At 37.8% G+C, this 10,633-nt stretch overlaps 4 protein-coding genes across 9 annotated transcripts in view; 3 read left to right on the top strand and 1 right to left on the bottom strand.

Annotated features, from left to right (window-relative positions):
• The window catches only part of LOC105160223 (probable NADH dehydrogenase [ubiquinone] 1 alpha subcomplex subunit 12), a 2,806-nt gene extending 771 nt beyond the window's left edge, over positions 1-2,035 (top strand). The window contains exons 2-5 of one of the 2 annotated variants that reach the window (XM_011077502.2): positions 123-149; positions 1,264-1,355; positions 1,473-1,582; positions 1,662-2,035. In XM_011077502.2, coding sequence (XP_011075804.1) covers positions 123-149; positions 1,264-1,355; positions 1,473-1,582; positions 1,662-1,817 — 385 coding nt within the window. In that variant the 3' untranslated portion in view covers positions 1,818-2,035. The remainder of the gene's footprint in view (positions 1-122; positions 150-1,263; positions 1,356-1,472; positions 1,583-1,661) is intronic. The other variant, XM_020693199.1, reaches the window with a different exon arrangement.
• Positions 2,166-7,138, top strand: LOC105160222 (D-xylose-proton symporter-like 2). 4 transcript variants are annotated; one of them, XM_011077500.2, is made up of 15 exons: positions 2,166-2,196; positions 2,838-2,896; positions 3,077-3,177; positions 3,247-3,325; positions 3,547-3,606; positions 3,734-3,800; positions 3,892-4,016; positions 4,432-4,533; positions 4,703-5,071; positions 5,153-5,200; positions 5,312-5,374; positions 5,673-5,753; positions 5,898-5,996; positions 6,283-6,420; positions 6,748-7,138. In XM_011077500.2, exons 1-15 carry the CDS (start codon positions 2,181-2,183, stop codon positions 6,877-6,879), a joined length of 1,539 nt encoding a protein of 512 aa, XP_011075802.2. In that variant the 5' UTR covers positions 2,166-2,180; the 3' UTR covers positions 6,880-7,138. The 4 variants fall into 4 exon arrangements, with proteins under 4 accessions (XP_011075802.2, XP_011075803.1, XP_020548857.1 ...); XM_011077501.2 differs by lacking the exon at positions 2,166-2,196 and adding an exon at positions 2,636-2,745; XM_020693198.1 differs by lacking the exons at positions 2,166-2,196; positions 3,077-3,177 and adding an exon at positions 2,636-2,745.
• Positions 7,824-9,188, top strand: LOC105160221. The gene is made up of 4 exons (XM_011077499.2): positions 7,824-8,110; positions 8,188-8,254; positions 8,630-8,716; positions 8,853-9,188. The coding sequence occupies exons 1-4, from the start codon at positions 7,949-7,951 to the stop codon at positions 8,915-8,917; spliced, it is 381 nt and encodes a 126-aa protein (XP_011075801.1). The 5' UTR covers positions 7,824-7,948; the 3' UTR covers positions 8,918-9,188.
• The window catches only part of LOC105160218 (protein SMG9-like), a 3,583-nt gene continuing 2,618 nt past the window's right edge, over positions 9,669-10,633 (bottom strand). For both annotated transcript variants that reach the window (XM_020693195.1, XM_020693196.1), the window contains 3 exons: positions 10,530-10,631; positions 9,986-10,247; positions 9,669-9,902 (listed from right to left, as the gene is read on the bottom strand). In XM_020693195.1, the coding sequence (XP_020548854.1) occupies positions 9,750-9,902; positions 9,986-10,247; positions 10,530-10,631 (517 nt within the window). In that variant the 3' untranslated portion in view covers positions 9,669-9,749. The remainder of the gene's footprint in view (positions 9,903-9,985; positions 10,248-10,529; positions 10,632-10,633) is intronic.

The raw sequence follows: 10,633 nt of genomic DNA, 5'->3' as shown, positions 1-10,633 counted from the left end.
TTTGGGTTGATTATCGTTTTCTGGACTTGCAGACCCGTGCCTTTACCCCCCCCCCCCCCGGGTTAATAAGGTGTTCCCTCTGATTTTTTATTTTTTTATTTTATGCCTTTTCTATCATGCAGGAGCGCGCTTCTGGATGGAAATCTTATGTAAGTAAAATTCTGTAACTATCTCTTGATGGGACCTTTAGTCATTGTGGAGCAAATATTACTTGTTAATGCATCCTAGTTCAAGAGATCATTGCTCGGCTGGGAAGCTGTTTTATGAAGTACAGTTTATTCTGGATAACATACGCTACTACAATAGTGAAATGAACACCTGCAATCCTTATTATGTATAGGGCTAGAGTCGAACCAAGATACCTGAGGCTCAGATTGGGAAAAATTGCTTGAAGGATTTTTGGGCTTGGTTCGTGAAGCATGCCCAATCAGCTTGACCTTTTGTTTTGTTTGACAAGATTTAAAGCTTTACTCCACTTTTACTTGTTAAAAATGATTACGCATGCTAGAAAAGTCAATATTTGAGATCAACTGATGCTTTGCTCGATTAGAAATCTTTTAGCTGAGCCGATTCTACTATAATCCAAATTCAATTACAATTTTAAGCTCAATAAAGTTCAACCAAGATTCAACATACTTTGTTCGACTTTTAACTCATTTTTTTATGCTTTCAATTGTAAAATGCCAACCATAACTGGATAATCTGTTCATATACACATGAATCTTACATATTTTCTCTCTTTCTGTTTGCTTGGTTCTGCCTTTTGTCTGAAGCTTATTCTCATGGTTTTTAGCTCTTCATTTTCAATTTTAGGTTAGTTTTCTTCCCTCTATTTGTTAGTTCTTCCATGTGATCATGCAAATAGGGCAAAAGAAAATAGTGCTTAGCAAAGATTCTGATGTAATGTCTCTTGTCTATGCATGTACTTGTGTCTTATCATTGGAATTTTCTTGTCCCAGGTGTCGCTTCTATGAACTGATACTCGTATTGAAGCGTCATAATGTTAAGTTTAGATCTAATGGTAGTGGTTCTCATGCCAGACATTTTGCCTGCCCCTTCCTTCCTTTGTCTCCTTTTGGTTTTGTTCTAGAACTGAGCAAAAAATTGCATAAGTTTTGGTCCTTCCCCTGAAGATGGTTCTGGAGGTGTTTCTCTTTTGTGCATTAGTTTTTGTGTTGGCTTCTAATGTTGCTGTGATTGCTATAAACTGAATATGGCTTCTTATTCTTCTTCTTTTTCTTTTCCTTCTGTGAATTGCTATAGGCAAACAAAGATTCACAACATAGGTGCAACACTTGTAGGTGTTGACAAATTTGGCAATAAGTACTATGAGAAACTTGGAGACACGCAATATGGTCAGTGCTGCTTTTCAGTTTTTACAGATCTACACTGACATTACCTCTTATATTTATAAGATACTTAATTTATAGGTTAGAAATTTCTTGCTCTTCTTATCTGTAATTTAAATTTAGGGAGACATAGGTGGGTGGAATATGCTTCCAAGGATCGATACAATGCTTCTCAAGTCCCACCAGAATGGCATGGCTGGCTTCATCATGTAACTGATCATACAGGAGATGAGGTTAGCATATGGCATTGTAGGTTGAGTTATTTTGAGTAACATGTATTCTAGAATGCTGATCCAATTGCACTTTATGTAGTTGCTCTTGTTGAAGCCAAAGAGATATGGGGTTGAACACAAAGAGAACTTTTCTGGGGAGGGGGATGAGTACATCTATCACTCGAAAGGACATACCCTGAACCCTGGGCAACGAGACTGGACCAGATACCAACCCTGGCAACCCAAGAAGGCCTAAGTTCTCTTATGCAAATAAGCTCCAAGTGGAGCTGGAAATGCATTGATATGCCAACCTTGTTTTCATTAATAAAATGGCTACCTATTCAGAAACTCATTACTGTCTCATCTTTAGAGTCAGCAAACCTGATGTTTTATGTTGATTTATTTACTCTTATGACCTTCACATTTATCATGGTTTTTTTCCCCATCCGGAATGTAATGGTAAGTGTTGAGATATTTCTTTTTGGGAACAACTTACATTGTGATATGTGTGATGATGGAGTCTCTTAACATGCCTCTGCGTTCGTGTTATTTTTTACTTGTCAGAAACAGTGAATGCGGTTGAATGCATATGAATGTGAATTTTGGGGGTATTTGGCTAATGAAGTTGTGGAATGGTAAGGATGGGATTCATTCTTGACTTGCTACAAAAGTCGGGTTAAATATTGTGTAGAACATCGGAATCTCTCATAAAATTGGATGCCAACCATATAACAGTATATTTAAAAACACGAATAGTCACAATAATTGAAATATAAAATTAGATGTAGAGTGTGTGTATAGAGGGGAATAAATGAAAATGGTTGGAGTTTGGTGAGGGCGAGGGGGAGGGGAATGAGGACGAGGATGAACAAATGGTTATGGATGGGCGTGTTGTGGCAGCGTTCCGGAGTCCAAACGTTGTTACACTGACGTCCTTTTATCTTTTAGTTGATTTTCGACCAGACAGACAATTAATTATAGACCAAACCCACTTGGTTTTTCTTTTTTCTAGTTGGGGTTGGGGGTAAAAAACCTAACAAACTGTTGGAGTTCCGGGTGGGGATGATCGATTTTTTTTTTCTTTTTTGATATATATAAAATAATAGAGTATATAGGACTATAGGAGGGTAGGCCGAGAAAGAGGGGCCGTATCTCCTGTCCTTCCCCAAATTCCAAGCAATCAAGCAAGCAACCAGCCTTTCTCTAAACTCTAAATTCACATTCTATTCTCTCTCGCTCTCTCTCTCTCTCTCACTGTTTCTCTTATTCTTCTCAGTAAAGGAATTCAGCATGGCTTCCGATGTCGAGCAGCCTGCTTTCTCCTACCGTGCAAAGGTCTCTTCCCCAATATTCTTATTCCTTCAGCTATTACCACTTTGACTTTCTCGAATTGTACTAGTGTTTGCTATTTTCTCCTGATTTACGCCTTTCAATCATCTTACTTGCTAAATACCATATATAGGCATAAGCCAACCAGCTAAAGTTGTGTTTTGGTCTTATTTCTGCCATTTTTAGAATGGAAAATCTTCTGCTGAGACCGATGGTATTGAAGAGCCTCTTTTGAAAAATGATAGTCGCGAATATGAGCACTTTTCCGTGCTTTCCGCTATTCTTCCGTGAGTTTTTTTCCCCTTGTCCTGTTTTGTGATGCATCTAGTGTTAAGACGAGTGATTTGATATATCAGGTTTTTGTTCCCCGCTTTTGGAGGATTACTTTATGGTTATGATATCGGAGCCACATCTTCTGCTACTATTTCCATTAAGGTACACTTCACACTATACACCGTAACTCTTCTGCTTCCAAGTTTTAGCTATACTTACCCAGTTCTGGAGTGCTGAACTAGCTCTATCTGAAAAGGAAGTCGGGGGTATTGTGCTGATCATCCACTTGGCTGCTCCAAAAAGTTAAAGTTGATTATTGTGGTTTAAAGTTACTTAATTCTGGAATCCTGATGTCTGACGGGCTACTAATTTATGTTCTGCAGTCAGCCACATCGAGTGGGATTTCATGGTACAATTTGTCTCCAGTTGAAGTTGGTCTTATTGTAAGCAACTTTCCTTCTTGGTTTGTTACAATTTTATTTTAAATTTTGGGATCATAGCTTCACTTCTGGCCTATTTCTGCCATGGAACCATCACATATTTTCATTTTCTATCCCCTGAATTTGGCAGACCAGTGGCTCATTGTATGGTGCATTGATAGGCTCAGTTTTGGCATTTAATGTAGCTGACTTTCTGGGTTAGTTCAAGTACTGATGGTAGACCTGGTTGAACTATTCATTTTGCTACCATTTTAATTATTGATATATAGTTGCTGCTTGGTACTGCAGGGAGAAGACGAGAATTGATTCTTTCATCTCTGATGTACCTTATTGGAGCTCTGGTAACAGCTTTGGCACCAAACTTTGTTATCATGGTGATCGGGCGTTTCATTTACGGTATTGGAATCGGATTGGTAAGATATTCAAATGAAATTTACAATGTCATCTACAAACCATCTGTTTAATTTTTAAATGTTACGTTTTAAAATTTATTTATATCGTTTGAGCACTTGCTATTTTCTGCTATGTTTTTTCTGGAAGTTGCGGTCTTCCATGCTCATTACTATAAAAGCTGATAAAACTCTCTTAATTGCTAAAACAAGAAAGAAAAGATAGAAGTCATCCAAACGAGGTAACTTCCTGAAAATAAATCTTCAACTCAAACTGAATTATTGTAATCTGAATTCAAAATAACAATATCTAAGTTACAAGATACAGTTCAAAAAAGAAATAGACCTTGATACTGGTACAGTGAGTTGATGCAGTGCAAAGTTATTATTAGACTTCCAGATTACTTATTGCTCTTTTTGCTTTTGTCCATTTCCACAGGCAATGCATGCTGCTCCAATGTACATTGCGGAAACGGCTCCAAGTCAAATACGAGGGCAGCTAATTTCTCTTAAAGAATTTTTTATAGTTCTTGGGATGCTAGTAAGTATTTCTTGCCTAAAAGGAAAAATTCTCGTGTGACCCACTTGTATTTCAGATATGTTTATAGAATATAGACCATAACTAGACTTTTTTGTCACTGACATATGTTGTGTTTACAACATCAGACATCAGACTATGTAAATATTAAGCACCAGGAGTTTTGTTGTAGGTCGGCTATATATCCGGTAGCCTTTTGGTGGAAACAGTTGCTGGTTGGCGGTACATGTATGGAGTTAGCTCTCCCCTGGCAGTCATAATGGGAAGTGGAATGTGGTGGCTTCCTGCTTCCCCAAGATGGATTCTTCTAAGAGCAATACAGGGAAAAGGGGAGGTTCTGGCTTTGCGAGATACTGCCATATATTGCTTATGTCGGCTGAGAGGTGGAGCGATTGGTGATTCGGCTCCTCAGAAGGTGGATGAGATTTTGTCTGAGCTTTCTCACCTGCGTGAAGAGGAAGAAGCTACAATAGCAGAGATGTTCCAGGGTAAATGCCTGAAAGCACTAATAATTGGTGGTGGCCTCGTCCTATTTCAACAGGTATCTTTCTTTTGCAGACCCTGGTTTCAAGAGCTCAGACATGACATGTCAGCTCATGCCTCCTTACTTTCTTCATTGCAGATAACAGGGCAACCAAGTGTGTTATACTATGCAGCAACTATTTTTCAGGTATATCTTCTGCATCCTTATCAAGGTTGAACTTATGTCACTGTATTTAAGCAAATTGCTATGGTATACCGCCTTTGTCTTTCTCCTATCCTAATACTGTAACTATGACAGAGTGCAGGATTTTCTGCCGCATCTGATGCAACAAAGGTCTCAATTCTACTTGGTTTGTGGAAGGTCAGATACTGGACTCATGCTCATATAAGTTTCCATTTCTCCAGTTAATAACCATGCTATTATTTGGCTTTTCTTCCTTTTTTGCCTCCACATTCTTCACTTGCCTACCATCCATACTAGCATTGCAATTACATTCTAAGTCCCCATCCGAAGTCCCAGTTCTTGCTAATAGTTGAATGATCTAGTTTTTATGTTTGATATGCATTCACCTCCATCCATCCGCATAGTTGCTTCTTTCATCCTTCAAAGTTGCAACTTGTTTGAGAACTCTCAAATATCTACCGTCTCGATTCTGCAGCTGATTATGACAGGGGTAGCTGTTCTGGCGGTTGATAGATTGGGAAGAAGACCTTTGCTACTTGGAGGTGTATCTGGTATTGTAAGTACAACTCTCTATTTCTAGAGTGTTTGATTTACATTTCTGCGCTACTTAAGTTTCTACTCATTTTAAGGATGAGTGGTTATAGGGACGATTATTATAAATGTAACCTTATTGTTCTAATATACTTGGATCATGTGGCAGGTAATATCCCTATTTCTTCTGGGTTCTTATTACACTTACCTGGGTGACATACCCGCTGTGGCAGTTGTTGCTTTGCTTGTATATGTTGGATGTTACCAGGTAGGCAACAAAATAATTTCACTGCCTTGAGTCATTGTCTGTAGTCTGCAAGAAATGTCTTTTTATCGCAACAGGATAATTAATAACTGTTACTGGTGCATAAAGCATGATGTTTCGACATTCAAAACCATGATAAATATTGCTTTACTTGTGCATGTGTATATTTTTCATGAGAATCTCTGTTCAGATCACGTCAAGATGCAGTATTTCTTTAATCAGATGTAATATTTGTTGTCTTATTGGATGTGGTATGAGGTGTTAACCTCTGGAGACTATGTTTGTACAGTTATCATTTGGTCCCATTGGTTGGTTGATGATTTCGGAGGTTTTCCCCCTTCGTCTAAGAGGACGTGGATTGAGTATCGCAGTACTGGTGAACTTTGCTGCAAATGCACTTGTGACATTTGCATTTTCTCCTCTTAGGGTAAGAGGCTTAAGCTTTCATGCAATTTACCTAAGCATGATATTGTGGGATTTTTTCATTAGAATGGTAATCCGTTACCAATTCAAGTTCTGCAACGACTGATACTTTGAGTGCATTTGTCACCATTGCATGAGAGAAAATATTTTGCGTACGAGTGCAACAAAGCGATGATGCTTTACAGTTAATAGCAGCTAAACAATTACAAAAACACAATTAAGTGAATACACTCATTTGCAATGACATGGATTGAAATATAACTATGGATATGCGGGATATGTGTGGCTGATATACTGGAAAATGGTAATGAAATTTTGACTTGGGTTGCAGGAGTTGCTGGGGGCTGGAATTCTATTCTTTAGTTTTGGAGGCATAGCCGTGTTGTCGCTCATTTTCATCTTCTTTATAATTCCAGAGACAAAAGGGCTTACCCTAGAGGAAATTGAGGCTAAACTCCTTTAGCAGCTTCATTTACTAGTTTTCATGGGGTTTGTGTTTAGATATGTAGTACTCGAACCCCTTTGTACTACATTGATTGTTCTACATGATAAGCTATGGTAACATGGTGGTGGGTCTCCTCTCCTTCACCTAAGTTGTAAATGTTGTTACTTGATACTTTTTCATTCCATGGATGTAATTTACCTGTGAGATTCTTGTCTACTTGGGGTCCTGTTCTAATTACTTCTTCCTCGGTTTTGGAATTAAGTTATTTGTGAGTGTACTCTGTTCCTCATCTCAACTTTTTCTTTCTCCTCCGTGTACAGAGTTTTTTCGTACATAGCAAAAACGGGATGGAAGTAATAATAAGAAGGAAAAATTTTATTTTTTGTGTCATATATTAGGCTCTGTTCAATTTTAGTCCTATTTGTTAAAAAAATTTAATTTTTTAGAATAATATTTTTTAATTTGTCTTAATTTTGATACCAACATTAAATAATTGATACCTATTAAAAAGAGGCACGTGCCTCTCACGCACTGTGTATTGGAAAAAAATCAAACAATTCCAACCTAATTTTTTTTTTCAATTTTCTTTCCTATCTAAAATTCTTTTGTCAAAATTTAATTATTTGACGTTGTGATCAAAATCGGGCAAAAATATTATTATGAAATTATAATGAATGAGGCTAAGATAGAACATAGCCCAACATATAAACCAAAAAAAAAATGAGATTTTTCCTAATAAGAAGTAATCATCATATTATCAGCAGCAATAAGTTGGACATTATAGTAAGTTATATAGGTGTAAGAATTGAAAATTCGACTAAGTTGTTTTATTATTTGTTAATTTTATGAAATTCGAGAGAGGTGGTCCCTAACACAACACTTATAAAATGTCGAAATTGATAATTAAAAGAAAAAGGAAATTTGACAATATATATGTATGAGTTGGTTAGTGGGCTGAGGAGCAATCTCTGTTTTCGAACCGGGCGGTCCGGTCCCATTCCCCTATCTCATCACTCATCACGCCTTCCCCTAACTTTTAAAAACTCAATTAGGGTTTAAGAAGGCCTGGATTTGGTGGCGGTGGGAGATGGCCAAATTCAATGTGGTTCAAAAGAGGCGGCGAGCTGCCATTGCCGATAGGAAGAGGCATGTTCACGGTGATCCCGTCACAGGGAAGCTGCACCAGAAGCCCCAACCTCTCTCCATCTCCGGCAAGCGCAAGCGCAAGCTTCTCAAAAAATGGCGCCGGGTCTGTAATCTGTATGTATACGACTCTGCATCTCTTACAACTTTATCTTGCTTAACTCGCTGTTTATGTAAAAACAGGAGCAAAAGGAGGCAGTTGAGAAAGGTTTAATAACGATGCAAGATGTGGAGATGGCGGTTGCTAATGGTATGTTGATGTTGTTGATTTCTCCATTTACGTTTTATTGTCTACTTTAGTTCAAGGTGACGTTATTTTGTTCACAATCCTGTAAAATCTAGAAATTAGAATGATCGAGCTAGACTATTCATTTTTGGTTATTGTTTCATTGTTTTGCTTTCTTATTTTACTATAATTTAATTTTTGATTTGTTGTTCTCGTGAGAATTAGTGTGCTATACATAAATTAACTGCAATGCTGAAAAGCATCTATTTTTCTGAATGAGGGTGCTAAAAGTTTAATCTTGTTATGTTTTGTTACTGATTATGATGAAAGAATCATATTAGTTTCTGTAATATGAGAATGGGTACTCATGGGAAATCTTTTTTGTTTCGTGGAATTCAGAGACTGCGCCGGATGCCAATAAAACTGCTATTAAATTTCCAATTAAGAAGAGTTCAAAGGTTAGAGTTAAGCAATTGAAGAAGAAAGGTAAGCAATCTTCTCTACATGCACATTTTTGCCTTTTTGACTGCCAATCTCGTATTCCTGATTCTCTTTGCTTAGCCTTTTTGTTTTTCATACGTTTAGAACTTGCTTGAACTTCAACTTTGTCATTCTATTACAGGTAAGAGCAAGAAAAAGTCTCAAAAACCTGTTGGAGAATTGTCAAGTGATGCCATGGTTGAGTAAGGATAACCTGCCAGCCGCCGTAGAGAATTTAACAGATTCAGAAGTAGCTATCTTGTGTTTACCTAGTTGTCTTGTCTAAGTTCCATAGCTTTTTAGAAAACCGTCATCCTTTATATGGTGTACTATGTCAATACAATTGATTTTTCATAAGTTTATACTGTTGGGCACTTGCAGTGACAGCTTTGTGTTACCCTACTCCAGGGAGAAGGAACTGTGATGATCATTATATTTCAAGTAAAATATCCGTACAATATGAATCGCTCTTTTAGAAGATGTTTTAAAGTAACCCAGTTTCATTTGGCAAATCCGGAAGTAGGATCTTCAGACTTGTTTGCTCAGGCCAACCACCTATTCAACCCAAATTGAAACTCTTTTATGTTACATTAAGCACTTTGACATTGAAGCCAATACTTGGTGCCTCTCCCTGAAGTGCGTGCTGGCGTTGCCATTGCAGTTAATCGGTAGATAGATTCTGGACCCTGGGTCATAGGCAGGGGCCTGGCGTCATGCTAAAATCATGATTTTATTCATCTCGTGGGCTCCTTCAAATAGTTTACCCCTCTCAGATGATAAGGCAAGAGAAGATTTAAGGATCAGTAACCATCATATTTATCTATGCATCTGCAGTTCAAAAATTTGCCACCAACAATATAGAGAGGACAAGGTTAACATGGTTATCCCAGGCAGGCACTTAATAATATACCGCACTTACAGGTGAAGGATAATACTATGTAACAGTAACTGAACCCACTAAAGCAAAAATAAGAAGTAGCTATAAGAACTCCACAGGCATTCCACTTGATAGACTGTTGTGATACAGAAACAAAGTCAACTACTTCCTATATAAGCCAGAACTTTGTAGTGTTCTAAAATAGTCAGCGATAATAGGAGAATCCTTAATGAGTTCCCATATCTTGGCAGAATTCTTTAACCAGTCGCGTTCGGAAACATTCCTTGAAAAAGAGGGGGCACTCATAGATAAAACCTGCAAAATGATTACATGGCAACAAGTAAACCTTGGCCCTTGATTGCACGCAAATACAAGTCTTAGGGTTAAATCACGCTGACCTGATCCCTTAACTTCCACAGCGCAGAGACATAGCTTTCATACCGTGGCCTTGACGAACCATCTTTACCCTTGGATGGAACAAGAAACAATTTCAGGTTGGTCTCTAAGTCGTTAGGAGCTTCAAGAGCCACAGCAGAAGAGTGAGCATCTTTTGATGCATCTTGGCCTTCTAATCTTACAAATGAAGAAGAACTAAAACACTGTCCAAGTGCCTTCTGCATTTGCAGAAAATTGTGTGGTGTAATGTCTTGGTCACGAAGCCTACAAGAGACAGAGCACCTATATAAGCACTTTCATGCATGTCAAAATACCACAAACAAGATTTCCTCCTACCATTTTAATTCAATTCAAACACATTTGTGATAATACTATTCTTTAACAGTGAGTCAATATGTGTAGCAATGTGAACAGAACCCGTGAAACAGGGTATCGAAAACTCCAATTATAAACAAACGAGTACATGTGCTTGCTGCCAGCTATTAAAAGTTTTTCTTGTTCATTTGCAACATTAATTCAGAAGGAAATTGGATTTGCCAAATTCACCTTGTATGCACAAAAATCGGAGCAGCAATGTATTCATCTCCGTTCTCCAGGGGTTTATTAATGTTTTCTTTATCAAAGTTCATAGTGGAACTTGGTGGATGACC

The sequence above is a fragment of the Sesamum indicum genome, linkage group LG4 (assembly GCF_000512975.1).
Source record: "Sesamum indicum cultivar Zhongzhi No. 13 linkage group LG4, S_indicum_v1.0, whole genome shotgun sequence".
NCBI classification, from domain to species: domain Eukaryota; kingdom Viridiplantae; phylum Streptophyta; class Magnoliopsida; order Lamiales; family Pedaliaceae; genus Sesamum; species Sesamum indicum.
Note: the sequence above shows the minus strand (reverse complement) of the source record. Positions and strands in the feature narration are given on the sequence as shown.